General features: G+C 46.3%; 1 protein-coding gene across 1 annotated transcript in view; it reads right to left on the bottom strand.

Moving 5' to 3' along the window:
* Window positions 1–18,268, bottom strand: part of NCOA1 (nuclear receptor coactivator 1) — a 58,712-nt gene that overhangs the window by 32,413 nt on the left and 8,031 nt on the right. Inside the window, exon 3 of the mRNA XM_050313386.1 lies at window positions 924–1,074. Coding sequence (XP_050169343.1) covers window positions 924–1,074 — 151 coding nt within the window. The remainder of the gene's footprint in view (window positions 1–923; window positions 1,075–18,268) is intronic.

Consider the following 18,268-nt stretch of genomic DNA (forward strand, 5'->3'; position numbering starts at 1 on the left):
CAAACTACTCTTGGACATTCCCAATCCACTCCTGAACATTCCCAGACCAATCCTGGACATTCCCAGCCCAATCCTGGGCATTCTCAAATAAATCCTGGATATTCCCTCCCAGTCTTGGACATTCCCAGCTCAATCCTGGGCATTCCCAAATAAATCCTGGACATTCCCAACCCACTCCTGGACATTCCCAAACCACTCCTGGGTATTCCCAAACCACTCCTGGACATTCCCTCCCGGTCTTGGACATTCCCAACCCAATCCTGGGCATTCCCAACCCAATCCTGGACATTCCCAACCCACTCCTGGACATTCCCAAATACATCCTGGACATTCCCAGCCACTCTTCCTGAGATTCCCAGGGAACCTTCTTGTTCCCTGAATTCCAGGATTTTCCTCTCCCCCCCATCCCAGATCTGGGAGACTCCCAGAAAACCCTTGGAATGTCGCAGAGAGAACAATTCCCAAGCTTCCCAGGGAAATTACCCAGAGGGATCAGGGAAAAAAAGGGGGATGGGCTCCCCCACCTTGGAATGGGGGACTCCGGAATTCCAAGCCCTTCCCAAACCATCCCAACGTTCCCGGGAAAGCAGCAATTCCCAGGAGAATTCCCAAGTGGGAATAATTTGGGATGCCACCCACGGGAATTCCCCACAGCAGCAGCCGGAGGGGCGAGTTTTCCTCCCGGGAATGCCGGCCAGGAACTGGGAATTTCCACGGGAATTCCCTCCCCTCTCCCACCGGGAATTCCCAAGGATATCCTCTCTCCAGCCCCGAGAATTCCTCCATGGAAGGAGCAAATCCCAGGGATGCCCAGGGCCGGGAAAACCCCGGGAATTCCACCCTGAGGGAAAAAATTCCAGGCCGGGAAGTTTTCCAGCAGGGCCACATTCCAAGGAAAAGAAGGAGCAGAGGGGGGGCCTTACCTCTGTTTTCCCGAGGTGGGAGATGGTTCATGGGAAAATCCGGGAATCTTCAGCTGGTGGAATGGCAGGGGAGGGGGATCCCAAAGCCTCGGGAAGCATCGGCCCTTCCAGGGAATCCTCACATGGACACGGAGACGGCACCGGCACCGACCTGGGGGGAGGGGAAGGGAATGGGGGTGGGAGGGGATTTTAGGGATCATCCCATTCCATGTCCAGGGACAATTCCCGCTATCCCAGGGGATCCAACCCGGCCTGGGACACTGCAGGGATCCAGGGGCAGCCACAGCTTCCCTGGGAATTCCAGCCCAGCCGGGAATCCCTTCCCAGTCTCCCACCCCAATCTCCCCTTTCCCAGTGGGAAGCCATTCCCTGTGTCCTGCCATTCCAGGCCCTGATCCCAAATCCCTCTCCAGCTCTCCTGGAGCCCCTGCAGGCTCTGGAAGGGGCTCCCAGCTCTCCCTGGATCCTTCCCTGCTCCAGCCTGGCCATTCCCAGCTCTCCCAGCCTGGATCCAGAGCCTGACATTGGATCCATGCCCAGCCCAACTCCTCTCTGGGAAGGAGTTCCGGGAACAAGGGGGGGTTCCCTGGGAATCTCAGCACTCAGGGAAGGGTCTCCCTTCCCCTTTCCCGCCTTTTCCATCCCCACATTCCATAAAAACCCCTCTGGGTGGATCCTGAGTGTCCTTTATCCTGGAATCCCAGACTGGTTTGGGTGGGAAGGGATTTTCAGGATCATCCCAATCCCGCTCCGTTCAGGCATCGGGAAAGGGAGCACAGAGAGGAAAAGCGGGATCTCAGCCCCAGCATCCACGGGAATTCCATCCCAGATTGCTCCTGGAAGCACATCCAGAGGGGAGGGAACGTCGCAAATCCAGGAAGAAAGAAAACCCCTCCCACTGCTCCGTTTTCCCGGGAATCCCGGGATGCTCCGGCTGGGAAGGGACCTCAGAGCTCATCCCGCTCTCCCAGGGAACTTGGAATATCCAGGGATCTTGGAGCCCACAGGAATGTTATCCAAGAGTTCCCCAAATCCATCAGCTCCTCCTCCCCAATTCCCACCCCATCCCGAGGTAAAGAAGGGGATTTTCCAACCCTGTTTTCCCGTTCCTGTTCCCAGCAGGAATCGCATCCCTGTCCTTTCCTCCCCACCCAGATTATCCCGAAATTCCAGCCGGGAAAAAACGCCTCAAAGGAGATGGAAAACACCTGGATCCAGCAGGAGGGACAATTGGGAATCTGGGAGAACTTCCCAGATTCCCAGTTTTTGGATTCTGCAGGAATTAGGGATGGAAAAACCTTCCCATGGGATCCAGGAAAAGCTGGGAAAGGGAGGGCCCAGCATTCCCAAGAGCTGGAAAATCCAGAGGTTTGGCTCCTGCAGGAAATTGGGGGAGGGGTTTCTTAGGAAAAATAAATCCCAGCAATCCCATAAATCCCAGAAATCCTATAAATCCTATAAATCCCAGAAATCCTATAAATTTCAGCAATCCTATAAATCCCAGAAATCCCATAAAGCCCAGAAATCCTATAAATCCCAGCCATCCTAAAAATCCCAGCAATCCCAGAAATCCCAAAATCCTATAAATCCCAGAAATCCCATAAATCCTAGAAATCCTATAAATCCCAGCCATCCCATAAATCCCAGCCATCCAAGGTGGGATCAGGGTTTAAGCCAGCCTGGGTTCAACATTCCCAGGAATTCTCAGCATTCCCAGCTTTCCACACACCAGACCTCAAAGCCATTCCGGGTTTTCCCAGCTCTTGGAATGCCTTGGGATCAACGGGATCAACCCCCCCTCATCCCCCCACCACAGGCCCAGCATTCCCAAAAAACACCCCTGGGCACAGAACAGCCTTTCCAGGATGGCAACCCCTTCCCTGCCACCCCAGATCCCGAAATTCCATAAAAAATCGGGACAAACAACCCCCCATCGGAGCTGGAGTTGGAACAAAAAAACCCTTTGGAATCGGAGCTTTAAATATCCCATTTCCATGGTTACCTCCCCGTGGCTCGGGAAGGACGAGGGATTTTTCCAAAGCCCCCTTTTCCAAGCCTTTCCCTGGATATTGGAGGGGGATTTTCCCACACTTTTCCCACCTGGATTTACCCCGACTCGAAGCTCAATCCGGTCATTTGAGGGGTTTGTGGGGAATTCTCTGGGATTTCTACGCCTGGAAAAGGCTCCCAGGAATTGTTTTCTGGAGCTTTCTCTCTCCTGGATTCCCAAAGAATTCCAGGGATTTCTCCAGGGGGTTGGGGGGGGGCAAAAAAATTGGGAGATTTTTCTGCTGGGGGAGGGAAAAAAAAACTTGGAGTTGGGGATTGGGAAGGGATTCCCAGCTGGGCTGGAATTCCCAGGGAAGCTGTGGCTGCCCCTGGATCCCTGGTGTCCCAGGCTCTGGAAGGGGCTCCCAGCTCTCCCTGGATCCTTCCCTGCTCCAGCCTGGCCATTCCCAGCTCTCCCAGCCTGGATCCAGAGCCTGACATTGGATCCATGCCCAGCCCAACTCCTCTCTGGGAAGGAGTTCCGGGAACAAGGGGGGGTTCCCTGGGAATCTCGGCACTCAGGGAAGGGTCTCCCTTCCCCTTTCCCGCCTTTGCCATCCCCACATTCCATAAAAATCCCTCTGGGTGGGTCCTGAGTGTCCTTTATGCTGGAATGGGTTTGGGTGGGAAGGGATTTTCAGGATGATCCCATTCCATGTTCAGGGACAATTCCCGCTATCCCAGGGGATCCAGCCCGGCCTGGGACACTGCAGGGATCCAGGGGCAGCCACAGCTTCCCTGGGAATTCCATGGCAGGGGATTGGGAGCGACTCCATGGGGAGTCAGGAACCCTCCGGGCTTAAAATCCGGGATCTGAGGGCGGAACTTTTGGACCCAACTCGACCCTTCCCATTCCAAAGTGTCCCATCCCAGAGCTGGGATAACGACTCCATCCAAGAGCTGGGAAGGGGGAAGAAAAGGCTTGGATTCAAAACCAAGGGATTCCTACAGGAAAACGCGATTTTTCGGGAATTTTTTGGGGATGACTCCAGAAGTTCTGACATCAGTTATCCCACCCTGCGGATCCGGCATTCCCGGAGCCTGTCGAGGTTTCCATTCCCAAAGGTCCCTTTCCCTAAAAATGGGAGCTGCAGGGTGGGGTTAGATGGGATCCAGGGAAGGGATTCCCGGCTGGGCTGGAATTCCCAGGGAAGCTGTGGCTGTCCCTGGATCCCTGGGAATGTCCCAGGCCGGGCTGGAATCCCTTGGAACAACCCGGGATAGGGGATTGAAATCAGGATGAGCTTTGAGATTCCCTTCCCGCCCAAACCATTCCAAGATTCCAAGCCCAAAAAGGGAAATCAGTTTTCCACTCCAGCTCCAACCCTCCCATCCCAACATTCCCAACTCCCCCGCAGATTCCCAAGGGATTTTTCCGGAGTTTTCAGGGAACAGGAGCATCCCATCCAAAATGAAAACATTCCCACTTTTTTCTCCTCGGTGGAAAAAGCCAAACCTTTCTCCCAGCCAGGCCTTTCCCTCCAGGAATTTTTTTAGGGATCGGGAATTATTCAGCAGGTCAAGGATTCCCTCCCTCCGGGGCTGCAACAGCTTCAAAAAACACCCAAAAAAAGAGATTTTTTTAATCAAAATCTTCACCTGAGCCCATGGGATGATGGAAAACACGGAAAACATCGGGAAAAACCCCCCGGGGGACAAGGAGAGGAAATCCCTCGGGAAAAGGGGGGATTTGCACCAAAGATGGGTGAGAAAAAATGGGAATTTCTCAGAATTATCGAAGCTTTCTGGAAGGAATCGGTTGAAATTTCGAGGGAAATTCTGAGGTGAAATTTGGAGGTGAAATTTTGAGGTAAAATTTTAAAGGGAAGTTTTGGGGTGAAATTCTGAGGTGAAATTTTGAGGTGAAATTCTGAGGTGAAATTTTAAAGTAAAGTTTTGAGGTAAAATTCTGAGGTGAAATCCTGAGGTGAAATTTTAAAGGGAAGTTTTGGGGGTGAAATTCTGAGGTAAAATTTGGAGGTGAAATTTTAAAGGGAAGTTTTGGGGTAAAAGTTTGAGGTGAAATTTTGAGGTGAAATTTTAAAGGGAAGTTTTGGGGTGAAATTCTGAGGTGAAATTTGGAGGCGAAATTCTGAGGTAAAATTTTGAGTTGAAATTTTGAGGTGAAATTCTGAGGTAAAATTTTAAAGGGAAGTTTTGGGGTGAAATTCTGAGGTGAAATTTTAAAGGGAAGTTTTGAAGGGGAAATCCTGAGGTGAAATTTTAAAGGGAAGGTTTGGGGTGAAATTCTGAGGTAAAATTTGGAGGTGAAATTTTAAAGGGAAGGTTTGGGGTGAAATTCTGAGGTGAAATTTTAAAGGAAACTTTTGGGTTGAAATTCTGAGGTAAAATTTGGAGGTGAAATTTTAAAGGGAAGTTTTGGGGGTGAAATTCTGAGGTGAAATTTGGAGGTGAAATTTTAAAGGGAAGTTTGGGGTGAAATTCTGAGGTGAAATTTGGAGGTGAAATTTTAAAGGGAAGTTTGGAGTGAAATTCTGAGGTGAAATTTTAAAGGGAAGTTTTGGGGTAAAATTTTGAGGTGAAATTTTGAGGTGAAATCCTGAGGTGAAATTTTAAAGTAAAGTTTTGAGGTGAAATTCTGAGGTGAAATCCTGAGGTGAAATCCTGAGGTGAAATCCTGAGGTAAAATTTTAAAGGGAAGTTTTGGGGTGAAATTCTGAGGTGAAATTCTGAGGTGAAATTTTAAAGGGAAGTTTTGGGGTAAAAGTTTGAGGTGAAATTTTAAAGGAAACTTTTGGGTTGAAATTCTGAGGTAAAATTTGGAGGTGAAATTTTAAAGGGAAGTTTTGGGGTGAAATTCTGAGGTAAAATTTGGAGGTGAAATTTTAAAGGGAAGTTTGGGGTGAAATTCTGAGGTGAAATTTTAAAGGGAAGTTTTGGGGTAAAATTTTGAGGTGAAATTTTGAGGTGAAATCCTGAGGTGAAATTTTAAAGTAAAGTTTTGAGGTGAAATTCTGAGGTGAAATCCTGAGGTGAAATCCTGAGGTGAAATCCTGAGGTAAAATTTTAAAGGGAAGTTTTGGGGTAAAATTTTGAGGGGAAATTCTGAGGTGAAATTTTAAAGGGAAGTTTTGGGGTGAAATTCTGAGGTGAAATTTTAAAGGGAAGTTTTGGGGTGAAATTCTGAGGTAAAATTTGAAGGCAAAATTCTGAGGTAAAAAGCTTGAGGTAAAATTTTGAGGTAAAATTTTAAAGAAAAGTTTTGAGGTAAAATTTTGAGGTAAAATTTTAAAGAAAAGTTTTGAGGTAAAATTTTGAGGTAAAATCCTGAGGTAAAATTTTGAGGGAAAATTCTGAGGCAAAATTCTCAGAAAATTCCCTAAATTCAAGGAAGGGGTTCATCAACTATTTTTTTTTTTTGGCTAAATAATAAACTCTGGGTGATTTTTGAAATAAATAAATAACCTTTTTTTTTTAATAAACTTCTCCCCGATGCCCACTGAAAATGCTCCAAACTAAGCCTGGAGAATCCCGGAATATTCCAGAGCTGGGAAGGACCCACCAGGCTCAAGCTCCAAATTGGTTTTAATTAAACCTCTCTAAAATCAATTTATTTTTTTCCCTGCTCTAAAAGGAGTCGGTTTTGGGCTGGAAATCCATGGGAATCAATTCCCTTAAAAAAAAAAATGGAGGAAAAACCCGGGATATTTTAAATCTCCCCTTCCTCCAAAGGGAAAAAAATAAGGCCAATCCTGCAGGAAAAGCAGCGGGATGTCGAGTCAGGACACCTGGAATCCAATTTCCGAGTCCTGAAGCTGCTGGGAGGTGGAAAATCCCTGGAAAATGAAAAGTTGGGAGACTCCACCCGGGCCGGGCCGCGTGATCTCGGGAACAAAGGCCGGAGAGATCCCGTGGGGTGGGGGAAGGAGGGGCAGGGCTGTAAAAAAATGGGAATTCTGGGTGAACTTTGCTCAGGGGTGGAGGAGGGGACCGTGGTGACCTTGGGAAGATTCCCAGAGCTCCGGAGCAACCGGAGCAGCCAAGGGGGACACGGGAATCAACAACTCTGGGGTTTTTGGGGGAAGATTCCCACTAAAAATCAGGGAAATTTTCCATCCTGGGTTGGTCCAGAGGGGCTGGGAATGTTCTGATGATCCCAACACACTGCCTGGAGTTCCTTATCCTCAGGGAATCCCAGAAGTTTGTGGGATATCCACACAAAGCTCTCCCAAAGCTCCGGAGCAGCCAAGGGGGACACGGGAATGAATAACTCTGGGCTCAGTTTGGGGAAGATTCCCACTAAAAATCAGGGAAATTTTCCATCCTGGGTTGGTCCAGAGGGGCTGGGAATGTTCTGATGATCCCAACACACTGCCTGGAGTTCCTTATCCTCAGGGAATCCCAGAAGTTTGTGGGATATCCACACAAAGCTCCGGAGTAGCCAAGGGGGACACGGGAATCAACAACTCTGGGGTTTTTTGGGGAAGATTCCCACTAAAAATGAGGGAAATTTTCCAGGCTGGGTTGGTCCAGAGGGGCTGGGAATGTTCTGATGATCCCAACACACTGCCTGGAGTTCCTTATCCTCAGGGAATCCCAGAAGTTTGTGGGATATCCACACAGAGCAGCCAAGGGGGACACAGGAATGAACAACTCTGGGCTCGTTTAGGGAAGATTCCCACCAAAAATCAGGGAAATTTTCCATCCTGGGTTGGTCCAGAGGGGCTGGGAATGTTCTCCTGATCCCAGGGAATCACAGAAACCAACCTGGCCTCGCTTTTCCAGTTGGGAAAGCGCCTTTGGATCCAAAATCCTGCCTAATTTTGGTGACTCTCATCAACAAGGGGTGTTTTTTCCTAAGTCTTCTCCTATCCACAGTTTTTTTTTTTTCCTTTGGGATATCCCTGAAATCCAAGCAGGGACGAGTCCCTTTAGGAACAAAAAAAAAGGAACTCTAGAGGAATTAATTCCACCCAAAAACCACCACCTGTAATCCCAAATCCCGCACACATTGAACATTCCAGCCTTTCCACCAGACACAAATCCCTAAAAATCCATTAAAAATCCCAATTCCTGGAATCCTGAGCAGCACAATGCCAGTTGTGTCCCAAAAAAAAAGGGGATTCCGGGATTTTCTCCCGAAAAATCAAGTCAAATCCCTCATTTCTTACCCAAACCTGCCCGTTGGATGCAACAAAACCGGAATTTTCGGCGCAGAAATCCCTAAAAATCCACTAAAAATCCCAGTTCCAGGAATTCTGAGCAGCACAATGCCAGCTGTGTCCCAAAAAAAAGGGATTCCCGGATTTTCTCCCGAAAAATCAAGTCTAGTGGGAACCAAATCCCTCATTTCTTACCCAGACCTTCTAATTCCCATTTTCCAGGACAACATTCCCAGAATTCAGATTCCCACTCCATGAATTCCTCTCACTCCAGCCCCTTCCCCACTTCTAATTCCCATTTTCCAGGACAACATTCCCGGGAATGATAAACCCCCAAAATAACTCCGGGATGGTGAAGCTCGACCACCAGAACCCCGGAAAACCGGCGGAGCAATCCCTGGAATTCCCAATCCGAGTGGTAAATCCCGCCAGGAACACCAGGAAGGGAACGCGGGTGGGGGGAGGGGAAAAAAGAAAATCGGATCCATCTCCCGACGACAGCAAAAAATCCTGGGATTTCTTTGGGCAACGGTTTTGATGGATATCCTTAAAGAGCTTGGAATTATCCCGGTGGGAAAGGCTGGAAAAAACGGTGTTAAAGAGTCGGAACCAGCCCCTTTTCCCGCCCCGGTAAATTAAAATTTGCAGGAGAAAGCGTTAATTGGGTGTAAATTAAACACTTCCCGCTCCTCCTGCAGCTTGGATTGAAGGGAAGAGGCGGATAAATTCCCACAAAACCCAGCGGGAAATTCCCGGGATTCCCCGGAATTGCAGCTGGAAAGGGAATAAAAGAGGGGATTTTTATTTCAGTGCTGGGGTTTCCTGGTTTAAAAATTTCCTGGAATTCCGTCACGTTTATTCCAATTGTTTGTTTAAATATGGAATTATTCTTTCCCTGGAGTTTTTTTTAAAGGGGCTCTGAGGGTGAAACTCCTCCCATGGGAATGGGTTTGGAAGAGATTCCAGGAGGATTTATTGGAATTTCAAGGTCGGGGGGAGAAGAAATTTGGGTTGATTCGGGTTTCCTGTTCCCACCTCCTGAAAATTCCCAATTCCTGCCGTTCATTCCCAGCAGTTTATTTGGGATGAAGAGGAAAGGGAAGCCAAGGTGGTTTTCCAAGCAGGAGCCGCTGGGATTCCGAAGGAAGACGTCGTTTCCTGAGGGATTTTCTTCTCTAATGGGATTTTTTTAGGGACAATTCCTGACGATTTGGGGACAAAAAGGATCCTTCAGAATGATGGATGAGGAGGAGGTGAGGAGAAATTTGTGGAATCATGGAATGATCCCGGCACCTCCCGCTATCCCAGGGGATCCAGCCCGGCCTGGGACACTGCAGGGATCCAGGGGCAGCCACAGCTTCCCTGGGAATTCCAGCCCAGCCGGGAATCCCTTCCCAATCTCCCCCCAATCTCCCCTTTCCCGGTGGGAAGCCATTCCCTGTGTCCTGCCATTCCAGGCCCTGATCCCAAATCCCTCTCCAGCTCTCCTGGAGCCCCTGCAGGCTCTGGAAGGGGCTCCCAGCTCTCCCTGGATCCTTCCCTGCTCCAGGTGTCCTCATGGATCCGGTGCAGGAAGGGACCTCAAAGCTCATCCCATTCCAACCCCGACAGCTCCCGCTATCCCGGGTTATTCCAACCCCGCCTTGGACGCTCCCAGGGACGGAGAATCCCAACCTCCTCTCGGCCAGAAGCCCACACACACCTTCCGACCCCGATGTCATGGGATTTTCCAAGCCCTGACACCCCGCAGGATCCCCCAACACCGAGATTCCCACCCAGCAGCAGGAGCCGATTCCCTTCCAAAATCCCGGCGATTCCGGCGAATCCACCCGAAAAAAGGAGCGGGAAAAGACTGGGAGGCCGCTCCTTTATCCTACAGAAAGTCCTCAAGGCACGCTCCACACCCACGGAAAATCCCACGTCCGGAAAAATCCCAAATCCCGAAAATCCCACATCCCGAAAATCCCACAGCCTTGAAAATCCCACCGAAAATCCCACAGCCTTGAAAATCCCACGGCCCAGAAAATCCCATGGCCCCAAAATCCCACATTCTTGAAAATTCCATGTCCGGAAAATCCCAAATCCCAAAAATGCCACGTTCCCAAAATCCCACATCTGGAAAAATCCCCCGTCCCGTAAATCCCAAATCCTGAAAATCCCCCATCCTGTAAATCCCACATCCCGAAAATCCCCACATCTGGAAAAATCCCACATCCCCAAAATCCCAAATCCCGAAAATCCTGCATCCTCCTCCTCAAAAAAACAAACCCATCAGGAGAAAATTCCAATTCCAGCACCGGAAAAAATTTGGGAATGGCGGATTTAGGAGCAGCCAGGGAATAAATGAGGGAATAATCACAGGATTCGTGGAATGACAGCACGGAATTCTAATCCCAAATTGTGGGATATGGGGATGGGGAGGCCCTGAGAGGTTTGACCCACAAAGGGATCAAAAAAGTGAATTAAATGAGCATTTTTATATAAAAATTATCGTAAATTATCACAGTTAAATTATTTATTTACTTATTTTTTTACTTTTTTACTTTATTTATTTACTATTTAATTTACTTACTTAATAACTTATTATTAAATTTTATTTCTATGAGGTTGTTCATGCATTTATTTGTATTAATTTATATTTTTATTGTGTTTTATGCTAAATTTAATTTACATTACATTTAACTCATGGTAAATGTAATTTGTTACATTTAATTCATATAACATTTAATTTCCACTCATATATATTAAGTACAAAATATTAGCTTATTTATATTAAGTTATTTATATTTATATTAAGTTATTTATATTAAGACAAAGTTAGTTATATTAAGATAAAGTTATTTATATTAAATACAAAATATTAAGCTCTTTATATTAATTGTGAATTGTCCATAATTATAAATGATATTACTTCATTCATTCATATTCGTATTCTATTTAATTTCTAATAAATGTAATTTATAGAAAACGTAATTTGTACTTAATATAATTTATATAACATTTAATTTATTTGTATTTATTAAATACAATGTATTAAGATATTTACGTTGATCATAAATTACTGGCAATTAAAAATCATTATTTTTATATTACTATTATATTGTATATATTATATTATTATTATTTATATTTATTCACATTTATGTCCTATTTAATTTCTAAAAAAATTAATTTCTCCTCAGTGCAATTTATAATAAATTTAATTACATTAAATTTATTTTATACTGTGATTGATTACATTAAATTTAATTCGCATTTAATGCAAAATATTGTTATTTATATTAATTATAATCTATTGACAATTATATATATAATATATGACATTATATGTTATATGTAACATAATATATAACTAATAGGAAAATACATATAATATTAATAACATTATCTAATTAATAATATTATTTAATTATTATTGATATCTAATTATTAATTAGCAATGTACAATATATTAATTATATATTATATATTATGTATTATGTATTGCATTGTAAATCATATTATATTCTTATTATATACAATATATATTTATATATAATATATATTAAATATATATTAAATAATATATAATATGATATTGTTTAAAATATTAATTATATTATTAATTATACATTTTATAATGTAATAAGGTAATGATGTTATATAATGTAATTAAATATTATATAATATCTATAATAGCATATATTTTTATAATTATATGTAGCATTATATATAATATTATATAATTAATAAGTAATTGTTGCATATATTAAATTATATATAAATATATTGGATAATATATAAATATATATTAATATATATTATAGGTATTAAATAACATAAGTACATTAAACAATATATATAAATATATTAAATAATATAGAGATATATTAAATAATATAGAAATATATTAAATATTCTACATGGTGAATAATATATAAATATATTGAATAATAAATATAAATATATTAAATAATATATATAAATATATTAAACAATAAATACAAATATATTAAATAATAAATATAAATATATTAAATAATATATAAAAATATATTAAATAATATATATAAATATATTAAATAATATTAATTAATCCAATTCTCAGCACCAACCATCCCAATATCCACAAATCCCCTTTTCCCTCCCATTCCAGATCCCGATCCTATGGACCTGGGAGATCCAAGGATTTTCCTCTGGGGATCCCGACAGCTCCTTCTTCCCAACTTTTCCAACCTGGAAACCAGGGAACAGCCCGGCCATTCCCGCCTGGGCTTTCCCCAGGCTTCCCACTCGGAAAATCCCGAAAAAAACGAAACCCTTGGAATTTCAGGATGGAAAATAAAAATAAAAGGGGAGGGGAATCACCTGAGGAAACATCAATCAAAATTGATTGAATTTACATGTTAATAAACCTTAAAAATAAACACAAACGGCTCGGAATGGACGGATTTGGGAATTCCTGATCCAGAGCAGATCCAGGAGGGGCCGGCACTGGGATATTGTGGGATATTCCCGGTGCTGGAATAAAGCAGGGCTTGATTTTAGGGATCTTTATCCCAGGGGGGGAAAACACGAACACACCTGAAACAGAAACACCTTCACAGGTCGGGGTGGAACCTGGAAATTAGGGATCCTGGGAGAGAATAGCAGGGATATTTTGGGATGAAAACATCCAGGGCTTTTCCCTCCTCGTTTTCCAACCTGGAACTTCCACAATTCCCACAAAAAAAGGGAATCTCAGAGTGGAAATGATCCTTATGGGTACTGAGAACTCGGAATATCCTAAAACACCTTCATGGATCTGGGTTGGAACCTGAAAATTTGGGATCCTGGGAGCAAATAGCAGGGATATTTTGGGATGGTTTGGGATATTTTGGGATGCTTTGGGATGCTTTGGGATATTTTGGGATGTTCCTGGGTGGAATTCCCTCGGCTGGAGCACAAAATCCACCTCAGGGAGAGGCCCTCGGAGCTCCCACCAGGATCCTCCTCCTGCACACAAAGCCACAGCCAGGGGGTTTTCCCAACCATTCCATGCTCTGAAAACATCCAGGGCTTTTCCCTCCTCGTTTTCCAACCTCGAACTTCCACAATTCCCACAAAAAAAGGGAATCTAAGAGTGGAAAAGATCCTTATGGGCACTGAGAACTCGGAATATCCTAAAACACCTTCACAGATCGGGTTGGAACCTGAAAATTGGGGATCCTGGGAGCAAATAGCAGGGATATTTTGGGATGGTTTGAGATGGTTTGGGATATTTTGGGTGGTTTGGGATGGTTTGGGATATTTTGGGATGTTCCTGGGTGGAATTCCCTCGGCTGGAGCACAAAATCCACCTCAGGGAGAGGCCCTCGGAGCTCCCACCAGGATCCTCCTCCTGCACACAAAGCCACAGCCAGGGGGTTTTCCCAACCATTCCACGCTCTGAAAACATCCAGGGCTTTTCCCTCCTTGTTTTCCAACTTGGAACTTCCTCAATTCCCACAAAAAAAGGGAATCTCAGAGTGGAAAAGATCCTCACTGACACTGAGAACTCGGAATATCCTAAAACACCTTCACGGATCGGGTTGGAACCTGAAAATTGGGGATCCTGGGAGCAAATAGCAGGGATGGTTTGGGATGGTTTGGGATATTTTGGGATGGTTTGGGATATTTTGGGATGGTTTGGGATATTTTGGGATGGTTTGGGATGCTTTGGGATGTTCCTGGGTGGAATTCCCTCAGCTGGAGCACAAAATCCACCTCAGGGGGAGGCCCTCGGAGCTCCCACCAGGATCCTCCTCCTGCACACAAAGCCACAGCCAGGGGGGGTTTTCCTGAAATTCCACGCTCTGAAAACATCCAGGGCTTTTCCCTCCTTGTTTTCCAACCTGGAACTTCCTCAATTCCCACAAAAAAAGGGAATCTCAGAGTGGAAAAGATCCTCTTTGGCACTGAGAACTTGGAATATCCTAAAACACCTTCACAGATCGGGTTGGAACCTGAAAATTGGGGATCCTGGGAGCAAATAGCAGGGATATTTTGGGATGGTTTGGGATATTTTGGGATGGTTTGGGATGCTTTGGGATATTTTGGGATATTTTGGGATGTTCCTGGGTGGAATTCCCTCATCTGGAGCACAAAATCCACCTCATGGAGAGCCCATCGGGCTCACCAGATCCTCCTCCTGCACACAAAGCCACAGCCAGGGGGGTTTTCCTGAAATTCCACGCTCTGAAAACATCCAGGGCTTTTCCCTCCTCGTTTTCCAACCTGGAACTTCCACAATTCCCACAAAAAAAGGGAATCTAAGAGTGGAAAAGATCCTTATGGGCACTGAGAACTCGGAATATCCTAAAACACCTTCACGGATTGGGTTGGAACCTGAAAATTGGGGATCCTGGGAGAGAACAGCAGGGATATTTTGGGATATTTTGGGATATTTTGGAATATTTTGGGATGGTTTGGGATATTTTGGGATGGTTTGGGATATTTTGGGATGTTCCTGGGTGGAATTCCCTCGGCTGGAGCACAAAATCCACCTCAGGGAGAGGCCCCTCGGAGCTCCCACCAGGATCCTCCTCCTGCACACAAAGCCACAGCCAGGGGGGTTTTCCTGAAATTCCATGCTCTGAAAACATCCAGGGCTTTTCCCTCCTTGTTTTCCAACCTGGAACTTCCACAATTCCCACAAAAAAAGGGAATCTCAGAGTGGAAAAGATCCTCACTGACACTGAGAACTCGGAATATCCTAAAACACCTTCACGGATCGGGTTGGAACCTGAAAATTGGGGATCCTGGGAGCAAATAGCAGGGATATTTTGGGATGGTTTGGGATATTTTGGGATGGTTTGGGATATTTTGGGATGGTTTGGGATGGTCTGGGATATTTTGGGATGTTCCTGGGTGGAATTCCCTCAGCTGGAGCACAAAATCCACCTCAGGGGGAGGCCCTCGGAGCTCCCACCAGGATCCTCCTCCTGCACACAAAGCCACAGCCAGGGGGGTTTTCCTGAAATTCCACGCTCTGAAAACATCCAGGGCTTTTCCCTCCTCGTTTTCCAACCTGGAACTTCCACAATTCCCACAAAAAAAGGGAATCTCAGAGTGGAAAACACTTTTAGTTTCCCCCCTCAAACCCGGCGTGGCTTCATCAAAAATCCCAAAAATCCCGGACCCCGACTTGGGGTTTGTTTTTTTTTTATTCCCAGCGAATTCCCACCCCCCCACAACTCCTTGGAATTGCTTCCCAGGCAATTGGGTCATCCAGGGGGGGAAACAGCCAGAGCAGGATTGCGGGATTAGCCGGAATTTTCCCCCTGTGGAGCAAACCGGTAAAAGCCTCGGGTTTTTTTTTTTAACCTACATTCCCAGGCAGGTAAATCAGTTCAGGCTTCAAAAAAAAAACCAAAAAAAAAACCCCTTCCAACCAAGTTCAGCAGTTCTTTTTTTCCCACTGCCCCCTCTGGGAGTTCTTGGAAGCAGAGCCCACTTTCCCTCTGCTTTTGCATCCCTGAAAACCCCAATCCAGCCTTGAGGTTCCTGGGGCTGCAGCAGCACAAAAAACACCAACCAAATTCCTTCTTTCTACCTAAAACTCGCTGGCCACACATTCCAGGGGATCCCACCCCTTCAGGAACACCTGGGCACAACATCCACCTGTTGGTCCCAGTCCTTCCCGCTCCCAAAGATCCAATCCAGGGGTTGGATCGGCCCCGGCAGCGCCACAGCAACCCCCTCTGAACCCCCACAGCAGTGCTGGGGCACTGAAATCATTAAAAATATCCCCAAATAAACAGATCTAGGCTGCTCATCTGCTGTCATTCCCACTCTCCTGCTGCCCACTGAAAATCCCACCTCTCCAGGCTGGGAGTTCTTGGAAGCAGAGCCCACTTTTCCCTCTGCTTTTGCATCCCTGAAAACCCCAATCCAGGCTTGAGGTTCCTGGTGCTGCAGCACAAAAACCCACGAACCACCAACCAAAATCCCTTGTTTTTATCCAAAACTCACTGGCCACACATCCCAGAGGATCCCACCCCTTTCAGGAACACCTGGGCACAACATCCACCTGTAAATTCCAGTCCTTCCCACTTCCAAGGATCCAATCCAGGGGTTGGATCGGCCCTGGCAGCGCCACAGCAACCCCCTCTGAACCCCCACAGCAGTGCTGGGGCACTGAAATTATTGAAAATATCCAAAAAAAACCAGATCTAGGCTGCTCATCTGCTGTCATTCCCACTCTCCTGCTGCCCACTGAAAATCCCACCTCTCCAGGCTGGGAGTTCTTGGAAGCAGAGCCCACTTTCCCTCTGCTTTTGCATCCCTGAAAACCCCAATCCAGCCTTGAGGTTCCTGGTGCTGCAGCAGCACAAAAAACACCAACCAAATTCCTTCTTTCTACCTAAAACTCGCTGGCCACACATTCCAGGGGATCCCACACCCTTCAGGAACACCTGGGCACAACATCCACCTGTAAATTCCAGTCCTTCCCACTCCCAAAGATCCAATCCAGAAGGCTGGATCGGCCCTGGCAGCGCCACAGCAACCCCCTCTGAAACCCCACAGCAGCGCTGGGGCACTGAAATCTTATTAAAAATATCCCCAAAAATCCCTATTTAGGCTGCTCATCTGCTGTCATTCCCACTCTCCTGCTGCCCACCAGAAATCCCCCCTCTCCAGGCTGGGAGTTCTTGGAAGCAGAGCCCACTTTCCCTCTGCTTTTGCATCCCTGAAAACCCCAATCCAGGCCATGCCTGAGGTTCCTGGTGCTGCAGCAACACAAAAATCACCAACCAAATCCCTTGGTTTTATCCAAAACTCACTGGCCACACATCCCAGAGGATCCCACCCCTTTCAGGAACACCTGGGCACAACATCCACCTGTAAATTCCAGTCCTTCCTGCTTCCAAAGATCCAATCCAGGGGTTGGATCGGCCCCAGCAGCGCCACAGCAACCCCCTCTGAACCCCCACAGCAGTGCTGGGGCACTGAAATTATTAAAAATATCCCAAAAATCCCTATTTAGGCTGCTCATCTGCTGTCATTCCCACTCTCCTGCTGGCCACCAGAAATCCCACCTCTCCAGGCTGGGAGTTCTTGGAAGCAGAGCCCACTTTCCCTCTGCTTTTGCATCCCTGAAAACCCCAATCCAGGCCATGCCTGAGGTTCCTGGTGCTGCAGGAACACAAAAAAACAGGAACCACCAACCAAAATCCCTTGTTTTTATCCAAAACTCATTGGCCACGAATCCCAGGGGATCCCACCCCTTCAGGAACACCTGGGCACAACATCCACCTGTTGGTCCCAGCCCTTCCCACTTCCAAGGATCCAATCCAGGGGTTGGATCGGCCCTGGCAGCGCCACAGCAACCCCCTCTGAACAATACAGCAGTGCTGGGGCACTGAAATCATTTAAAATATCCCAAAAAAACAGATCTAGGCTGCTCATCTGCTGTCATTCCCACTCTCCTGCTGCCCACCAGAAATTCCAGCACTCCAGGCTGGGAGTTCTTGGAAGCAGAGCCCACTTTCCCTCTGCTTTTGCACCCCTGCAAACCCCAATCCAGGCCATGCCTGAGGTTCCTGGTGCTGCAGCAGCACAAAAAACATCAACCAAATTCCTTCTTTCTACCTAAAACTCACTGGCCACACATTCCAGGGGATCCCACCCCTTCAGGAACACCTGGGCACAACATCCACCTCTTAATTCCAGTCCTTCCCGCTTCCAAAGATCCAATCCAGGAGCTGGATCGGCCCCGGCAGCGCCACAGCAACCCCCTCTGAAACCCCACAGCAGTGCTGGGGCACTGAAATCATTAAAAATATCCCCAAAAATCCCTATTTAGGCTGCTCATCTGCTGTCATTCCCACTCTCCTGCTGCCCACTGAAAATCCCACCTCTCCAGGCTGGGAGTTCTTGGAAGCAGAGCCCACTTTTCCCTCTGCTTTTGCATCCCTGAAAACCCCAATCCAGGCCATGCCTGAGGTTCCTGGTGCTGCAGCAGCACAAAAAACACCAACCAAATTCCTTCTTTCTACCTAAATCTCACTGGCCACACATTCCAGAGGATCCCACCCCTTTCAGGAACACCTGGGCACAACATCCACCTGTAAATTCCAGCCCTTCCTGATTCCAAAGATCCAATCCAGGAGCTGGATCGGCCCCGGCAGCGCCACAGCAACCCCCTCTGAAACCCCACAGCAGTGCTGGGGC

The sequence above is a fragment of the Myiozetetes cayanensis genome, unplaced genomic scaffold (assembly GCF_022539395.1).
Source record: "Myiozetetes cayanensis isolate MyiCay16 unplaced genomic scaffold, myiCay2020 scf182, whole genome shotgun sequence".
NCBI lineage: Eukaryota > Metazoa > Chordata > Aves > Passeriformes > Tyrannidae > Myiozetetes > Myiozetetes cayanensis.